This window comes from Parus major, chromosome 1 (genome assembly GCF_001522545.3).
Source record: "Parus major isolate Abel chromosome 1, Parus_major1.1, whole genome shotgun sequence".
In the NCBI taxonomy this organism is placed as follows: domain Eukaryota; kingdom Metazoa; phylum Chordata; class Aves; order Passeriformes; family Paridae; genus Parus; species Parus major.
In genome coordinates, this window is record NC_031768.1 from 64,984,073 (window position 1) to 65,003,427 (window position 19,355).

The following is a 19,355-nucleotide window of genomic DNA, read 5'->3' on the forward strand; positions in this document are numbered from 1 at the left end:
TGCATAGAACTTTGTGTTACTACAGCATAAAAAGGAGATATTTGGAGAAAATTATTTTTATGAAAGGGCAGACAAAAATTAAGGAAGCCCATAGTGGACATTAAGATTGAAATCACTGAAGATATAGCTTACCCTAAGCAGAATTAGCATTTACAAATAAGGTTAAAGACTTGCAGAAAAAACACATAGTTTAAAATTTGCAGCTTCAGGAAGCAGTTTATAGCTGTAGGAGGGAAGATGTCATGATAGCGATTCACCCCTCAGTCTAATTCTGACTTAAAGCAAAAGTACTAGGGCTTGTATAAATTCACAGCAGATGAAGCTGTGCTTCATCTGAAGCAAGCTGCGCAGGGGTGAAACAGCAGAGCAGCCTGTGGTGGAAGGAAAGGTTGTCAGGGCACATGTGCCCATGTGTTCCTATAAGAGCTCAGAGTACCCACCCATCCTTGGTACCCACCCATCCAGCTCATCCCTGCCTTGCTTCTGACACTGCTGCACCCCTCATCAACTTCTGGACCTCGCAAGCTCTGCTCCCACAAAACAATGTTGGCAAATGTACCCTCTGCATGGTTAAAAAAATCTTTAAAAGTCCTTCTATTATCTTGCAGACCTGCTTCAAAAAAGAGTGCCATTTTTTGTTATAAAAACGTTTTTTATTTCCTTATAAGCTTTGTGTATACATGCATAACATAATCCAGTGACATCTAGGAGTTACCTGAGCACAACCTACCATCTGTTTAAACAAATGTTTAGGGCCCTTTCCACCAGTCCAAACCCTCATCTGTTTATACACTGCTTCAAACACAAATATCATCCTCACTGCTGTTTGGAAAGCAGTCCCTGATGTGTGGACAGCTTGTCTCTCATCATCGCTACTGTTCAGAAAGAGGAACTCTTCCTGATTTGTTGACAACTTTCTCTCTTTCAGCTTGTTCTCTGTTTCTTATCAGTAGGAAAAGGACTGAAGAAAAGTTTGGCACACAGAATTCCTAGTGGAAGTGTTATGCTGGAAAACACAATGTGTGACGAATTTCTAGAGATACTTTGGAGCTAAATGAAGCCAAGAGGTAATCCCATCTGCCAAAGGCAGTGCTGGACAGGGCTACCACTACCTGAAGTCAATATTTACTATGAATTTCTTATGGTCTGTGGTCCTGAGTGTGGTTGATTCATGGTCAGTATACACACACAGTACCCAAGAAACCAAATTAGTGAGCCTTAACAGGGCTGGAACCCAGCAAGTTTTGGAAGAGCTAGCATGGGTAAAGAGTTATGCACCATGGAATATTAACTACTTTGCTAGATTTAAAGAGGCTAGAAATTTTCAACTTGGAAGTCAAGCTGCAGAAGATTTTTAGCACTGATCATCAAAGCTGCAAATCAGTGATATACTGCCAAATTATATCCAGTAGTTTGAGCAGCTGTTTCATTGAGAAGTTGGAAGTTTGGCTGAGAACATGAGTGTTCATGTTCTAAGGCAAATGCTGGATGTTTAATGACATCATTTTTATTTTGTTATTTCACAGCAGCAGTGCACAAATGCAGTTCCCCCCTCCCACAGGCCTGCACTTAGGGCAGCAAACAGCTCCAGCTTGCCCAGGCTGGGAAATAAGTCTCACCTAGAGACAGCCACCTTTGGAAATACAACCTTGATCAGCGCAGCCTGCCTCTTTGGCACAATTAAAGTAACAGTCAAAATGAAATGTGAAAGTATGACATGAAAGGGAAGACTTCAGAATGTTAGCTTTTAGGTCTTATTTTTCCATTTTTTGGTTATTCATACCAACTACATAACTAGGGTTTAGGTACATGTGCTTTTGTACACACATATACAGCTAATTAGAGTTACAGATTCTTGTTAAAAGATGAACAGATATATAGATATAAATTACTAACTCAATTCCTTACAAACGGCAAATCCGCTTGGCTACTGAAAAACAATAGGGAAAAAATCCCCCATGGTTATCACTGGGGCTACACATTATTTTTCAGTTTGACATGTTCATCCTAGATGGTGGTGTCAGCCACAGAAACCACAAGACAAAAGAGAAGCGATCTTCCATGTTTCCAGCTAAATTAATTTATAGTGAAGTGAAATCAACATACAACTTTCGGTTCCTCCACACATCAAGAGCAATTAAAAAAACCAAAAAAAAAAAACCCCATAAAAAACAAACAAAAAACCCCCACCAAAACCGGGACAAATTGCAGAGCTCAGTGTTATTTATTAATTGATAAAGCTCCTCCCGGAGCTCAGGCCACCCAGCTCCGGGTGACGCCGGAGCCGCGGCCCTTGGGCCCCGCCCGCTGCCGCCTGACCCGGGCGCAGGCGGGGCTGGGCCGGCCTGAGCGCGGCGGAGGCGCCCGGCTGGGTGAGGCGGCGGCGGCGGGGTTGGGCCGGGCTGGGTCGGGCCGGGCTGTCGGGGGTCCCTGCGGAGCCGGGCGGGCAGGGGAGGCCGCGGGAGGCACCGGAGCGGGTCGGGGCCGGGGCTGGGGCCTGGGCCCCGCGACGTTCGTGGGCCCCGCGGTGCGGCCGAGCTACCGCGGGAGAGCTGGGAGCCCCCGCGGGCAGGAGTTGGGGGGCCGTGATCTGGGCAGGTTAAAGTAATCCTGATGGTAAATAATGCAGTGAATGTCTTGAGAGGTTCCTTGTCAGAATACTTCGGGAAAATGCTCCTTTTATTTTGTCTCGTCGTTTTGTTTTTAAAGGATTCGTGTCAGGCAGTTCTGAGTTTCTTGAATCTGTTGGTGGTGATCAGAAACCGGCAGGCACGCACAGCTAATGAAATAGTATTAAATAGCAGTCTTACATAACACTGAATTTTCCATGATGATCTTGCATTATTTTGGAATGGTACTACAGTGGCTTTGTACTTCGGTGCAGCGAAAAATGTCAGTGCTGGGCAGCGCAGCTGCGAGATGAAGGGCATTACCTGGTTTTCTGCTTTCTCTTTTAGAGAAGTGACAAGTAGGCACCAGGGGCCTGAAAGCTCTGTGGTGACAGCATGTGAAGGAGGTGCAGACCAAGGAGTCAAGAAGGAACACTTCTTTTTTTGAACAAAAATAATCTTAAAATAGCAGTAAATGAGGAAAATTAGACGTGCTGGCTGAGTGAATGTAGGTGCTAGGATACCGACCTGAGAAGAAGGTGTAGGTTGAAATGTCAGAAGATGGTAGTTTACTGAAGTATTTGGTAATTTTGAGAGTAACTAATTAACTCTTTCTGTTGTCTAGTCTGTGATATTGTCTAGCCTGACAATTTTTTTTTCTTTGCTTAAAAACTAGGAGTAGGCCTCCACTTCATGAAAAATTCAAAGGCTTCTTTAAGCAAATTAATTTAAATAAACCAAAAGCATAAAAAGGTAAATTTATTAGCTAGTTGCTGGCTTGTATTAGTTTATATTGTAGATACCATTTAATTATTCAAATTCTTGAAAGTTACTAATACTTTCTTACATGCTCTTTTCATACAGAAATAAGGCTTAAACAATTGTTTGCATTGGTGGCTGAGAGAAAAGCAGTTGACAGATAAGAAGACGTCTTGGATTAAGGGTGTTTTAGTTTGAGGTTTTTTAAAATTTGTTATGCATTTTCCTCCCTTACTGTCCTTTAGAAATAGTGAGTTGGCAAGTATATCCTACCTTAGTCAGGCTGTTTAATCCTCTTAATAAGCCTTAGACTTCATGTTTAAAGTCTAGCGGTGAGATCCACCATTGACCTGTATTTTTTGTTAATATACGTTACTTTTTAATGAAGTAAGCTTTGCTACTTCAGAGGAAGGATGGTGAGGTGTTAGCTTACAACACATTTCATTGCTGCACTGTAGCCTCCCTTATTTAAGTCCCTTAAAACCACAGAGTATATCTGGACTGATGAAAGAAAAAGGGCTCAAGTGCTGGATTGATCTCTGATTATCTACAGTGCCCTTTAGCTCTTATCTCAGGTTTGGACTGGTTTCCTCTGAGACAAGTTCCTCTAAATCTTAATTAAAACTAAATGTGCAGGTCTGGGCTGATCTGAACAGGCCATAGGACCAAAGATTGGCTTGCAGTGCTCTCAATATTCAGTAATATGCATTTTTCCATTAATTACAGCTTAATTAATTACAGCTTACATTAATTACAGAGGGAATAAGATTCAGCATTGTACAGAAGTGGATTACAGATAAATATTAAACATGCAGGACGTTTACATGCTATTTAAGATGGTACACTGAAAATAATACTGTATGAGGATACTCCTTGGATATGATCAGATTTCTATTTAAATGTTCTCTTTCAGAGAATATTTATTCCTGTGTTGCGAGGGAGCAATTAAATAAGCTTATTTAATACCATCCATTCTTCTGTATTAATTTTAATCAGTTACCAAGAATTAATGAAATCCAGTTCTTTGGGCTGACATTTAGTTATTTAGTTACATGTTTATCTTGAAATCTACTGTGAAGTCCTTCCTCCATTTCCAAGTGCTCTGCCAAGCAAATGCATTATTTGGAGGTAACTGCACTGCAAACTTGGGGTGTTTCAGACAATCAGAGTTCCTGAGGCAGCTTTTATATCTCTGCTGTGCACCAGTGCTGTGTGGCCACTGATGGTGCTGACATCTCCATTTCCTTACAGACCTTTTCTAGTGTCAGTAAAGACTGGGCTTTAGCAAGGACAATGCTGCTGTCACTATGACAACTGTACAGTGAAGAGTAAATCAATAAAATATTAAGTTGAAATTAGTTAGGATTTTACTTGATGTCTCTTCTGTATGCTAACAATCTCTAGCAAAATAATGATATGAAATCTGTAAAATATCTTTGCATTAGGCTTACCCAGGAAAAAAATCAATAAACATGGGGCAAAGGGGACTATTGTACTACACTTGTGTTCATATAAATAAATCATTTACTTCAAGCCTTGAGAACTTTATAAGAACTTGAGACTTTATATGGGCTTTGGGATACAGGCACTAAAAATCTCAAACCAGTACATTTTGCTCAATAGAGAAGTAACCAGTGATGATAGATTAAACTTGTCCTTCCCATTCTTATAAACTTTTTCTGTGTTTTAAGAACCTACAATTCTCAAATCAGAGGTCTTTACTGTTAAATTGGTTTTCATCTTCATACCCTACTTAAAAGGAAAAGTGGATTTTTCAATAGTAAATGCAAGTGTTGAAATACAGTGATGTGGTTTGGCTGTCACCAGGTATTTTTGCTGTAAGGATCCAGCTATATTCACAACCTTGTATGGAGTTCTTTCCAATTGCTTTTACTCTAATTGCTTGCTGTTGTGCTGGTCAGGAGCATATTTTTAACTTCTGAAGGTGATGTCCTTGGTGATTAGTAAATACACACTTATGCCAGTGTTGTTCTTTAGCTTAAAGACGCTGAGCTTCTGGCAACAAGTGTCTGCAATCAATCAGAAAAGTCTTCTCCAGCCCAAAACTTGCTACATGATGGGCAGTGAACCTGGTGACTTGAGTTGCTGCGGACCCACTCTACTGGGCTGCCTTCTCAAGCCACCCCTGTTATCTTCTGAGCTACATGTCTCTTACCACACTGAAACTGCACATCTTGACTTTTACATGGAACTGGATTCTGTAGCATCATAAAAACAGATGCCTCCCAGATGACATGGCACTTCTGTTGTGTGACTGCAAATGCAGCAGTCACCTAAATGCTGTCTGCATTTTGATTATAAAGAGCGTGGGAGCATTCATTGCCTCTTTAAAATCTTTTTGTCTTTTCTCTGTTTTTGTTGGAGTAGAGGAAGGATATTTCCCAGATTATTTTTTTAGTTTGTTGGTAGTTTAAAATAAGAAGAGACATTAAGTAAATTTAAAGTACTGTGGGTACTATTTCAGGATTTTATTACAAGTTTGGATTGAATTCTTTTTTCTTTTCCAATAATTATTTTTTCTTTACTGATTTACTTTCTTCTTTTCATCCATTATATTTGTAGAGACTAATCCAATCCCTTAGCCTTTGTTGTATTGCCTTGGTAAGCCAAACCTACACCATTCTAGGGAAGAGTTATTGATTCATCAAGAAAAAAATCAGTAACCTGCCCACTTCTTCCTCTTAGCACAGCTTCCTTGAGTGTGGCTCAGTGTGTGAAGTCTCACCAATGCCCTGTATGGTTGTGTTAACACTTCTGCCCATATAATGGAAGTATTTTTATTTTTGCACTTAGTATTTTACTTACCTCCATGTTTCTGTGGCTTAATTTCATTGTGATTGACAAATGTCTCCTTTCTTTCATCTGTCTTAAAGCAGAGAATCATGGTTTTGCTTGAAAATATCTGCTCCTTAATTTAATATAGTAACCCATTTTTGTTGTCCACGATCATTATTCTCTTCTAGTATAATTGCCTGATTTTCCTGAATTAACAATGCCTCTCAAGGTTGCCAGCAAAAAAAAAAACCAAAACAAACCCAAATTCATTGGAATTAATTATTTCTATTTCCTGTGTTTGGCCAAGGCTGACAATCTGTGTACAGTTAAAACAATGAATTAACACATTTTAGAATTCAAACAAACCTACTGGATTCTTTTCTGATCTTCAGTTGAAATACCTGAGGGAGTTTGAGGAATACATTCCAAAAGAGACCTAGAACCTGCAAACTTCCGTACATATTGGTACTTCAATTTTTGTCACCAGGGGACCAAGGAGTGTAAAATACCAATTGCCTTTTCTCACTCTATAAACACTGTAAAGTAAATAAGTAATCCTGTGTTTTTATTTTGTAAAGCACAGCTTTAACTGTTCAAAGTGTTTCACAGTTCTGTGTGTTGATGTTGGTTGATCAAGATCTAAAAATCAGTTGAGCCTTTTCTCTTAAATTATTCAAATGGAAATGTACTGTTTGTAAGTTCAGCCTTTATTTAAATAGACAAAATGGTAACTGAATTTTTTAATACCTTAGAGATATTTTTTGAAAAGTTAGATTTTTTTAAGTTATTTGTTTATTCCTCTTGTTTGCTACTGATCTTAAAGATGAAAAATTCAGTATCAGGCATATCCATGTTCTTCTGAGGTTTAACTTTTAAGAAATAAATAATCTGTGATGTAACTAGATTTGATGGTTATAGATTCCTTGCTGTCTTGGAATCATGTCAGCTGAATCTGAATGTTATTAGGAGATAACCATAACATATCAGACACTGTTCCAATCAACTAGACAGATTTCTGCTAATACATGCAGTAGAGTCGTCATTAAGAGGACTTTTTATTTTAAGGTAAACATTGTTTGGCTTTGTCTCTGTATATTCTTATTGATTTTTATTCCAGTTTGCAGTAATGGAACAACTGCAGGATCCGGTTGCGCAAGAAGATGCAAATATTAAAGCCATTAATGAAGAGTACAGGAAGGCCTTTATTTTTATCAATAAAGGACTGAATACAGATGAACTGGGTCAGAGGGAAGAGGCAAGAAGATACTATGAGCAAGGGCTTGACCACCTGCTCCGAGGAGTTAGCATTCCATCAGAGGGTCCTGCATGTGTAGGGTCCCAGTGGGACTCTGCCAGGCAAATGCAACAGAAGATGAGGGAGACACTGCAAAATGTTCGTGCTCGACTCAGCAGTCTAGAGCAAAACACCCAAGCATCTCCTGCTCTGATGGATACCCCTCCTGGGGTACCCAAGTTATACCCCTCCATTCCTTCCAAAGAAAAGCCAGAAAGACCCCCTCCCCCTAATTCTCTGTTTGTACCAAGTCAGCTGCCGCCAGCAGGTGGAAGTGTTGCAGCTGTGAGTCAAGGGCAATTTCCAGCTATGAGTCCGTCCTCTGCAAAACCTCTTTGTGTGCCAAATGAGGCACCTCCTGCCTACACTCCTCAAGCTACCAATGGCCACTTCACTGTGTCCTATGGCACAGACTCCGGGGAGTTTTCTTCTGTCAGTGAGGACTACTACAACAACAAATGTACTCAGCCACCTCCCCTGGAAAACCTGGGAGTGGATGCAGATGAGCTGATCTTGATTCCCCAAGGAGTACAGATATTTTTTGTGACTCCTGATGGGCAGGTTAGTGCTCCTTCATATCCTGGATATCTGCGCATCGTGAAGTTCTTGGATACGGATAGTGAAGCTGCTCGGAATCGTCCACCGGCATTTCTTCAGGTAACAGGAAAATAATTTTCTCCTTTAACTAAAATTTCAAGAGCTGTCATAAAGCTCTAACAGGCAATCTTCTTAGGTTCTTGCTCTTCTGAGCTTAAATATCCCTGGGATAACATGAAGGATGTTATAGGTGTTGCAGAAATGTTTTTCTGCAAATACATACTTTTACGACTCTATCTGTGGAAAGCCTCTCTGTGTCTTCCCAAAACTTTCAAGTGCTCACTGTTCTGGTGAATTTCAGTATGTGAAGGACTTAACATATCTTTCCATTTCATAAAATAGACTTATTTTATCACCTAGAGAAGATATTTTTATTTACCTATTGTAACAAATCAGGATAAAATGGGGTTGGGGTGCTACCCATCTCATTCTTAATTAATGATAAGGTATTGCAGTTACGACAACTGATAATTTGAAATTTAACGGTCCATGTTTATCCAGACTCAGAACTAAAAATAAAAAAAAAATAAAAAGATGCATTATTTGTACTTTTTCAGTCCTTGTTTCATGTGGGCGTGTTCTATAACGAACATGGTGTTTCTGGTCTGGATTCTGATTTTGGATGTCCTTGTTACTGCTAAGATTAGCTGGTTTGAGGTCTGCTGGTTCAGCTCCACTCATGTTAGCAGTCTTCAACAGTAGGCCAGTGACAGCCATGCATTTCTATTTGTCCTGTCATATAAACCTGTCCTGAGGTCTCCAGAGTGGTACAGGCACTGTGAATACTGACTTGTTTGGCAGTTCTTTTCATCTGGGCCTCAAAGCGAGATCTCAGTTAAGAGGGTACCAGCCTGAATTCTAGACTGGTGAAAATTAATATCTTCTCTATATTAGACTGTCAGAACTAACCAAAACTGATAGTTCCAGAATCACCTGGGGATTTTTTTTTCTTTTTGTCAAGATAGTATAAGGCTTTTTATTTTTCATCACAGAATCGTAAAACAGTTTGAGTTTGAAAGGACCATAAAGATAATTTAGTTCTACCCCTGCTGCCATCAGCAGGGAACCTTTCACTGGAAGGTTCCACTAGAAACTTTATGTAAAATCAAGTTTATGGTGTGTATCAGTATGGTCTACCTATCTTTCTTTTTAAAAGCATCCTTTGATTCTATGTACTTGTTTTTTCTAGGTTTGTGACTGGTTGTATCCTCTGATGTGTACCCAGTCTCCTGTGCTGTGCTGCAGTACTGGGGTCTACATGTTCCCTGACACAATGTCCCAGATACCAGGGTCCTACGTGGGAGTAGTGCTGTCTTCAGAACTTCCAGCAGCTGACAGAGAACTGTTTGAGGATCTCTTGAAACAGATGTCTGACCTACGTATCCAGGTAAATTTCTGGGCAGCCTGTTATAAGCCAATAAGGAAAGGTGTCAATCATAAATATATTCTCACATTTACATTTACTCCTATAAAAAGACAGGTTTTTGTCTTGGTAAAGTCATCTGTGAGAAATAGATAAAAGTAGCCATGATGAGGCAACTTTGTAATGAAACTGTAAGTCTTATGAGATAAGACAACAGAAATTTTAAAATACTAAATTTTCAGCACAGAGTGGAATTGGAGACCAGTTTTTATATTTTCTCTATTTTCCCTAAATGAACATAGGACCCAAAATGAAATTATGTGTTCAGGAGAAAGCGTGCTTTTCCTTATATGTGTGCATGCACACGACTCTGTGTAGTTTTGGTGATGCCGTTCTTGGAATATCATGCCTAAATGTGTTTACAATTCAAAAATGTTAAGCTGCCATAGAGAAGATCTGTGAAAATAATAAGTACCTCAAAAATCTGCCTTCCAATGGGATCTCAAAGTAGATTAATCTGGTGCCTTATTGCAGTAAGATGTTGACAGGTAGAGGATACAAAAAATACCCCCATGGTCTAACAAATGTGCAATAAGATAAAGTGATTTGTAGCAAAGTGGAAAATACTACTGTAAGAGCCCTGGAGTATCATTTCAGGAAGAGCAGTAATCAATAAATACTTAAAAGATTTTAGCAGGTTAAATCTTTTCATGCAAGAACTTTGTTGAATCACAAAATGTGAGTGCAGTGATGATGAAGGACCAGTTTGGAGCATCCCATGAGGGTGGAGTTCTGTTATGGTGTAAATCCTGATGAGTTCAGCAGGGAATTTCACTAGTACAGGAAGCCACTAATTTTTACTTTAAAGGGGAAAGTACTACAGAATTATATGATACTGACTCACTGGATAAAATTCTGTCATTTTTCCTGCGTAGAAGTAGTTCAAATTTGGTATCTTACTAGTTCCTTATTTCCCTAAAACTTTTGTGTTTTTGTTAATGTTCCCTGATACAATGTCGCAGGTGCCAGGATCCCATGAGAGAGTAGGGTTACCTTCAGAGCTCCCAGCAGCTAAGAGAGCACATTTTGAAGATAAATTTAAACAGAGGTCTGGCCACAAAGTCCAGGTAAATCCCAGGACATTCCAAAATCCTGTAGTTAAAAAAAAAAAAAAAAAAGAAAAGAAATTGTCACAGAAATGCATGTAGAACTGCTGATTTGATTGACAGCAGCTGTGTATGCTGTGTCTTGTAGTTATTTTTTGTTGGGTGGCTTTTTTGTGGTGTTGTTGTTGTTTGGTTTCTTGTCAAACATCAATTCAGTTACTTCAGCCTGCCACATTTTTCAAATCAGCGTATTTCTGAAGTTTTAAAAACTGTGATGTAGCACAAGTATGCCAATGCCTAGTCTGATGGCCATTTAAAGTGTCTGTTTTATGTAGTAATCATGAGGATCTAATTGATAAATTGTATTGAATATAATTGCAATACTGAGTCCCCTGTCTTACTAGAGAATCCATTTTCCTCCTTAGTGTAGATCTTAGAAGTCTTGTTGACTATTTTTTTATAGTGATCCAACCTGTGCCGTAACTAAATTACGTCTGGAACATAGTTTAGGTTTTTTAATAGTTTGTTGTTGTTGTTGTTGTTGTTTGGTTTTTACCTATAGCTGTTTATTAAAGTTATTTCTGCTGCCCAGCCCTCTGAGTGTTTTGGTCACATGCTGAAGACATTTCTTGAATACCAGATTTCACACTGCTGTCACACAGTAAATGATGATGTAGCACCTATCAGTGATCATTGTTAACCTTCTGTGTACCAGCCTCCTGAGGTTTAATTTACTCTTTCCTGTTAATGTTGGTTTTATTACGACATTCAGCTATGTGTAACAACCTGCTTTTATATCCAGTAAATATTTCAGGGGAATTTAAGAATGCCCTGTAACAGCAAATACTGTTCTGTATTGTGTGTTCTGATCTGCCCCTGGATTTAATCTATAAATGCTCTCTAGAGCACTTTAGACTCTTACAGACTAAACAAAAATGTTTTTTCTTTGTCACTAACTAGTAGTGTTTTCAATCTTTGAAATGTTTGAGGGCTTATTTACTTTTACATTAGAAAAAAGTTCTCTTAACAAAAACTTAAACCTATTACAGTTTTTTAGGTTTCTGTAATTAAAGTTTGTCTGTAATTATGTTGTCTGTAAACTGTGTAAAGTGGTGTTACATGTTTTAGAAGCACTAAGCAAACTATAGTAGTGGTTGCTGTGTTTGAATGATTAACATCTACTCCAGAAACTGTAGAGCTTGACATGAAGTAACCCAGAACCTGTCCACCCAGCCTTAAGTAGGGGTCAGTATTGTGCACAGTTTGATGTTTTCCTTGGCTGTGCCAGTCTGAAAAAGCAGCAACAGCACACAGAATGAATAATCTCCTTTATTTCTGAATTTGGGAGGAAAAGATGAGGAACAAAACAACCTCAACAGCTGCATTCCTTTAATGCAGCTGGATTCTCTAACCAAAGACTGCAGTTTCCATGCTGAATAACAACAGTTGACTTCTGCCTGAGAAGATAAAAATGAGAGATAGACAGTCTCTTATCTGTTTTGCTGGTGAACTAGTGTAAATTTTCCCTGCTTATTTGGCCATATGGCTGCATTGGCAAGCAAATACTTTCATTGTAGCTGGATAAAAAAAGCATACAAAAACGCTGACCTGTTTGATAAGCTTTTTTGGACATCTAGGTTTTCTGTGGAAAAACTAATTGAGTGTTAAATTTAGCTTGAGTTTCTGTACACTTATCCAAGGCATGCGCAGCTTTAGTATTATTTGATAATGGATGTGTATGATCAAAACCAGAAATAGTGATATGTTGCAAAGTAGATGCTCAGATGTTTGCTTTCACTTGTCAGCCTTCTGACGCCTCTAGTGATGCAGTTCACTTGCCTCAGACTGTACATATCCAGCCACAACCTGAAGAAGCAGAAGAACAGAAAGAGTTACCAGAATGGAGTGAGAAAGTTGCCCATGGAATCTTGTCAGGTACAGCTGTAATAAGGGGCATGTGTTGAATAGAAACCAACATGAGTGACATTTAAATAGTATTTTCACCTAAATGCATGGGTGCTGATAGAAGCTGAGTGATCAGAAGTAGTTGTTCACTAGTTTGAGTGTTGATCCTCTAAAGGATGCCTTGATGAGCTTTATAAAAACCATGCAGAATATAAATCCATTGCCAGCATGCAAATGAGTCTAGCTCCTCATTTGACTCTGTTGGAATATCACCTGCTGGGACTCAAACCACTATCACAGAACAATTCTACCCCTGTCTGAACACATACTATAGCAGGCATCTGTTGTGATTTCTGCAGATAAACAGGTGTTTTTTTTCCTCTGAGAACCTTTGGAATATAGTAATCACCACTAGCTGATTGTAATAAACATATCTGCAAGGAGGACTAGAGGGTCAGGTTTGTATGTTTCCCTGATTGTTAATAGCATGGAGATGTTTAAAAAACTGAGTATCTGTATTAGGCTGACATGGGCTGGCTGTATTAAACTTTAACAAAATGAATGTTAGTTGGTGGTATAGGTGCAGGACTTCTGTTCTGGCCCATTCAAGGGAGAATATAATTGCAGACTGTAATCAGGAATGTTTCTAAATGTTCCTTGTTGCAGAGGAGGGATAGCTGAAGGAATCTCAGTCTATAAAACTGTACATACTAAGAAAAACAATTTTTGCCTTGAAGGTGCATCTTGGGTAAGCTGGGGCCTAATGAAAGGAGCAGAATACACGGGTAAAGCTATTCACAAAGGAGCTTCTAAACTGCGAGAGCACATTCAACCAGAAGAAAAGCCTGTGGAAGTCAACCCAACTGTAGCAAAGGGACTTCACGTAGCAAAACAGGCTACTGGAGGAGCTGTGAAAGTCAGCCAATTCTTAGGTAAAATTTTCCATCTCATAGAATTTAATATTTTGCCTTAAATAATAAAAACTTCGTAAAATGCATGCTGGATTCTGTAGCCTGTAAACTAGAGGAGGTACTGACCTGGTAAAATTCAGAGATCAGTGGTTTTTGCCTAGTTATCTCCTGCAAGAGACATGCTTTAAGACTAGTACATATTGCTTGGCCTTGTGACATCCTTTTCTCTCCTAAAATAATAGTCTGTATAGTCTCAAGTTTGACATGCTTTTGAAAGTTTTGGACAGTTAATTAAAAATGGTGTCTCTTTTTTTTTTAAAGTTGATAACCATGTTTTTTGAAAACTACTCTCACTGGTTACTAACACACAGTACCACAAGAGAATGTGTGTGTTTTTAAACACGCACACCTGAAAAAAGTCTATGTATAAATATCAAAATAGAAATGGCCTTTTCAGAGGTGCCTGGCAACCCTAACAGCTCTCAGTAACTTACTTTTGTTATTTATTTGTTATTTATTTGCATATAATGTTTATATTTATTTACTATTGTAAATATAGTGACTCATCCAAGTTTAAAAGTAAATTGTGCTATCTTATAAAACTACTTTGAAGAGCTGGAAGGCAGGAAAGCAGCAGCTTGTTCTCTATCTACAAGTTGGAGATAACAAAGCAGTGGGAACAATTTCATGAAATTTGAAATTTATGAGATGTATGTATGTCTTTTAAGACACTTTTTAGTCACAAGGTCAACCTTACTTGTTTCTTAGGATTTGGAGCTGTGTAGAACGTGAAAAATAAGTTTGCTCTGTATCAGTTGGGCGTTTACGCGTGAATTAAAATGTCTTTCATATAAATATATTTAAATAGAAGCATCAATTAAGACTTCAGTGAAGCTTCCTGTTAATTATGAGTAAAGATTTTTAAAGAAGGATGTTCTATGTTCTTACTAAATAATCTACATACTATTGTTTTGTGGTAGTTGAAGGGGTGTGTTCTATAGCGAGCTGTGTGGGAAAGGAGCTGGCTCCACACGTGAAGAAGCATGGCAGCAAATTAGTTCCAGAATCCCTAAAGAAGGATAAAGATGGCAAATCTACTTTTGATGGTGCTCTGGTAGTAGCAGCAAGTGGAGTTCAAGGTAATAAAAATTCCTTGGACTTTTTTTAATGGCATATTTTTAATGATATGAACTCAAATAAGCTGATTGTTTCTACAGGGTTTTCAACAGTGTGGCAAGGCTTAGAAAGTGCAGCAAAGTGCATTGCTAAAAGTGTTTCAACTGAGACTGTAAAAACGGTCAAATACAAGTAAGTCATGTTTTTATTGTTTTCACCTTCTGCAGCACACTGTTACTATCTCTGAATACTGGCAAAAAAAAAGCTTATGAAAGTGCAGGGAAGCTAACTGAAATGCCTCCTTCGCTGTAATTATGTAGCACGTGATAGTGTGGTAAGTGCACAGTAATGAGCATCTCCTGTATGCAAAAATCTGTAACAAGTAAATGATTGTAGGAAGTATTTTTAAATTTAATTTTTGTTTTAATAAATTGTATATAAATATATAATAATAGATACAATAATAGATAACAATTAATAGACAATAAAATATATAATATATAATTATATTAAAGATTATATTGAAGATTATATATTGTTAAATTATATATTCATATTATATAATATACTTAATATAGTGCATATTTATATTGTATGTTATAATAATATTAATTAAATGTAATTTATAATACTTTATAATGCATAAATTATTTTATTATATTTTTATGTTCTTATTTTGTAGAAGTATTACAGCTTCAGGCTGTATTACAAATAATGTTCAGATTTGTATCTTTGCTCTGTGGTATAATATCATTATGAAAAAAATTACTAGTTTAAACCTCCCAGCTCTAATCCTGAATTTATGCTAACTTAACTAAATTTATGAAAAATGAAAGAACCTCATCTATTAGCAGGTTTGGCTAAAGCAAAGCTGTACAAAAAGAGAAGTTTTTGTAAGGAAATCTAAGGCATATATAGCAATAGTAGAACAGCCTTGACTTGCAGAATAAATGTTCTTAGGAATAGATAGTGGAGGAAGAGGACAATAACATTTGGGATCAAGATGATGTTACTAATTTGATGGAAAGATGAAAGCTGTATGCATGTATTGGAATATGCTGTGGAGTACAAAGGAATATACTGAAATAACTGTGAGACATGAAATGCACCCCTCACAAAGAGGGCAGTAGATTTAATAGAAAGTGAAGAGTGAGCAGAAGCAAGCAGTTTAAATTGAATTGGTGATAAGTGTAGCAAAAGAGATATTAAAAGATTGCTGAAAGTTCATACAGGCTACAAGCCCATAGTAACAAGATAAACATCAGCATACTCTATTAAACAGGTTGGCATTCATGGTTGTGTTGTGATGCATTTCAAATAAGAGGCCAAATACCAAAGTTCTAGTCAGTTGTGGTTTATTGCTAATGTTTGTTTGCAGTAGGAATGTCAGGAAGAGTTGTACTGGTACTCATTTCACAAAAATTCACATTAATGTTTTTGTTTTAGATACAAATATAGGAAATATGGAGATCAGCAGACAACAGACACTAAGAGTGAAAAACAATAAGTAACTACCTGTTGCAGCTAACTCTAAAGTGATTGAAAATATTTGATATGTAATCTCTAAAATCTATCCTTAACAATTATATTAAAATTTTATATAAATCTCCCTTTTGTGAGCTGTTTTTTTTATTTCAGTGACAAAGATGTCTGCTACTCAAAATACTAGTGAATAAGCTCAATTTCACTTAATAGAAACAAAGCTAAAGGAGCACCATCAGTGTCTCTAAATAAAAAAATGGCTAAAACTTAGCTGCAGCACCCTTGTGGATGGAAGAGATACTTATCATATGCATGTTGATTGGAATGGGGGAAAACGTAGCTTCAGAAATAATGTCTACCAAAGTCACATGCTACTGCCTTTTTAAAAAACTGTTTAAATAGATGCAGTGTATATATTTGCACAATTTAAAAAAAAAATAGTTAAAAATTATGCAATCCAGGCAGGCAAACTAAAAAATTAGACATTAAGAAGTTCTTAATCTTACTGTACTGGGTAAGCTACAGTCCTACTTTAAATGAGGTTACATATTTTACTGATACTGTACTGGCTGGCTTATGATGTTCCTGAGATGAAAATAATCAAACTGACAAACTAATCAAACTGTCAAATACTTCTGCTGTGAGATAATTCTCTGACCTGCAAATCTGACGTGATTCAAGGCTGTTGCTCTATCAGAGAATTAAAGGCAAAACAAAAAACCCACTAATTCTTTTTATTTGGTCTCATTGATAGTTCCAGCCACATGCTCTGGCTGCTCTACTGATATATTATAGATTTTTTGATTATTCAATATTCTTTGCTTCTCTCTAGCCTTATCTTGAGGTCCTCAAAGAATCTCTGGTCATAACAAGCCCAGAGAAAAAATAACTGCTGACTGCTGGGATGCTGATGCTGCCAGGAATACTTCCCTTTGCCCTGGTTTATCTAACTGCAGTGCTCTCTGGAGAAATGTCTGGCTACCCAGAACAGTTGGAGTTCCTGCTCTCACTGAACCCTTGTCCTCTTTCATTGTGCTCTCTGTGCACAATTGAGTCATTAGTCTGAGACTGCCAGCTTGCCCACTAAAGCTTAAAGAAGCTGGACTCACAGCCCATGGCAGAGAGCGAAGGTTTTTATCTCTTGATAATTTTCATTGTTTCCTCAAGATAGTTTTGTTGGACCCTTTGGGGATTTGTATGATGCAGCACTCCAGGGTGGGGTCTCACAAGAGAAGAGTAGAAGGGCAGAATACCCTCCTTGCCCTGTTGGCCATGCTGCTTTGGATGCCATACAATTGGCTTTCTCTACAGAGGGTGTAGGGATTTTACCTAAGAACTAAGGTGAAAAAGAACCTTTAGTTATTGCACAAAGCTTTTCTGCCTTCCCTTGTTATCATTCTATAGATAGGCTTTTTACTCTTCAAAATTAGAGGGGAAAAAAGGGAGAAAGACTGGAAGTGTTCTCGAAGAAAAAGAGTAGAAGCATACTGGTATTTTCAAAGAGCAATTGATCTGATAGAGGAGCAGCCTTTATTCAAATGGCTTTATAAATTCTAATTTTATTCTTCAGACATTCATGCACTGTGCTTACTATTTTTTCTTGGTAATGCTTGAATTTTTGCTCTCGAAAGAATTCCAGTGAAGCTTAAAATACTAAGTATATAAATCTGTGAAACTGCTCTCTTTCCTTAGGTATGGAGAGGACGCTGGTCATGCTACAGACAACGCTATGAATTCTGCAATCAATGTTGGTGTTACAGCATTTAACATTGAAAATATTGGTATCAAATCTGTTGTAAAGAAAACTGCCAAAGAAACTGGCCATGCTGTGCTAGATGAATATAAGGTATTAGATAATGAGAAGAAGGGTAAAAAATGAAAGCAATTAAATACTTCTCAAAGCCTTACATTAGAGATAAAACTTCCTATTTAGAAGTAACTACATTGCTCATCTGACACTGAACATAAGTCACACTGTACTTTTCAAGCAACTGTTACTTAATTTGACAGGAAAATGTAAAAGTAGGAAGAGCATTTGTAGGAGGAAAAATGAAAGTTGTCACCTCCTCGTTCTGTGCTGAACAAGGGTTTTAAACAACTCGATCAGGGCTTCAGGCAACTGGAAGGATATGAGTTTGCAGTTCATATACTTGCCTCTTTAAGCACTTTTTCAAAATAATATATGGAATAATAGATTAATATAGAAATAATATTGTGAATATTTTTGTAACACTTTATATTTATAAAGGAGGTGGTGATACAGAAAGAGTAGTATTACTAATTCTGGAACAAGTAAAATTACCAGTTTTGGCTTTATAACTATCCTTAAGAATTAGTTTTACTAATCAAGCCTTGTCTTACTTAATATGCACTACTAAAATAAGCATTGTGTTTCATTGTTTTGTAGAGCATTTCTCTTTTCACCTACAAAATAGGTGATCTTATCCAAAGTTCATGTTAGGAGAAATGAAAGGTGATCTTCAGGTAATTAGGTAGTCTTTCATTTTAGATTTTTTTTCTTTCTCATACAACATATAAGTAAACCAAAGATACCAACCATTTCTAAAAGAGGGTATTTACATGTCTAGAAAAATTTATTTTCCAGTTGACTCCATAAGGAATATACACAGATTCTTTGAAATTCAGGTTTTTATGTACAGAGGAAAGTATGGTTTTGCATAAATCAAAGTATTTTTCTGTGAAAATATTAGAGAGCATTAGGAAATTCTATGCATTCTGTACTTTTCAGCTGATCCAGAAAGATTCAGATTATATATCACAACCTCCTAATGGAAGACTTTTAGTGTTTGAACAAATAGTTCTAATGGTCTTCATCTTTATTCCATTAAATTCATAGTTGCACAAGGGTGTGAAGTGTTTAAACAGACTATGAAGACAAACCCTTTTATTGAAGAGTTGTGTAGAATAGACACTACTGTGTAGATTTGTCATTCTGTTTGTAGCAAAGTGTAAATAAGATATTAAGATATTAGATCCTTGAGATGCTTTGACACTGCTACTTATTTAACACTTTACTACTGAGTTTTGAAGATGCTGCACATTCAAATATTGTCTGAACGTGCAACAGACAGAATGTGAACAACTTAAGCTTATCTCCGTTTCATGTAGATGGAGAAAATAACTATAAATTATTTTTGGCAATTGATATTTGTAGAAGATTGAAAAAACAGAGTAACAACTACACTCTGTTAGAATGGTAATAGGTGCATATTTTGTGGTAGCTACTGCAGGTGTGTGCTTTGGTTGAGAAACATGAAAAAAAGGCTCTAACCACTTGAAGTGTAACTTTGATTTATGGAAATAAAGATAAAATCTGTGCTTGACCTTTTTATGATATGAAACTACTCTATGGATCCATAAGTGGAAAAACTAGGACTTCTTCAGAAGTAATAAAAT

General features: G+C 37.3%; 1 protein-coding gene across 4 annotated transcripts; it reads left to right on the forward strand.

Moving 5' to 3' along the window:
- Positions 1-2,306: 2,306 nt before the first annotated feature.
- On the forward strand, positions 2,307-19,290 carry SPART (spartin). 4 transcript variants are annotated; one of them, XM_015642225.3, is made up of 9 exons: positions 2,307-2,372; positions 7,282-8,115; positions 9,245-9,442; positions 10,441-10,545; positions 12,330-12,459; positions 13,167-13,361; positions 14,321-14,479; positions 14,558-14,648; positions 17,631-19,290. In XM_015642225.3, exons 2-9 carry the CDS (start codon positions 7,291-7,293, stop codon positions 17,815-17,817), a joined length of 1,890 nt encoding a protein of 629 aa, XP_015497711.1. In that variant the 5' UTR covers positions 2,307-2,372; positions 7,282-7,290; the 3' UTR covers positions 17,818-19,290. The 4 variants fall into 4 exon arrangements, with proteins under 4 accessions (XP_015497711.1, XP_015497736.1, XP_015497727.1 ...); XM_015642250.3 differs by lacking the exon at positions 2,307-2,372 and adding an exon at positions 15,903-15,991; XM_015642241.3 differs by lacking the exon at positions 2,307-2,372 and adding an exon at positions 15,903-15,963.
- The last annotated feature ends 65 nt before the right edge of the window (positions 19,291-19,355 follow it).

Bases quoted from the DNA above. Each gene is read 5' to 3' on its own strand.
- SPART (XM_015642225.3), top strand. From the start codon at position 7,291: ATGGAACAACTGCAGGATCCGGTTGCGCAAGAAGATGCAAATATTAAA. The intron at 8,116-9,244 runs GTAACAGGAAAA...TGTTTTTTCTAG, and splicing joins GTCCACCGGCATTTCTTCAG to GTTTGTGACTGGTTGTATCC. The intron at 14,480-14,557 runs GTAATAAAAATT...TTGTTTCTACAG, and splicing joins AGCAGCAAGTGGAGTTCAAG to GGTTTTCAACAGTGTGGCAA.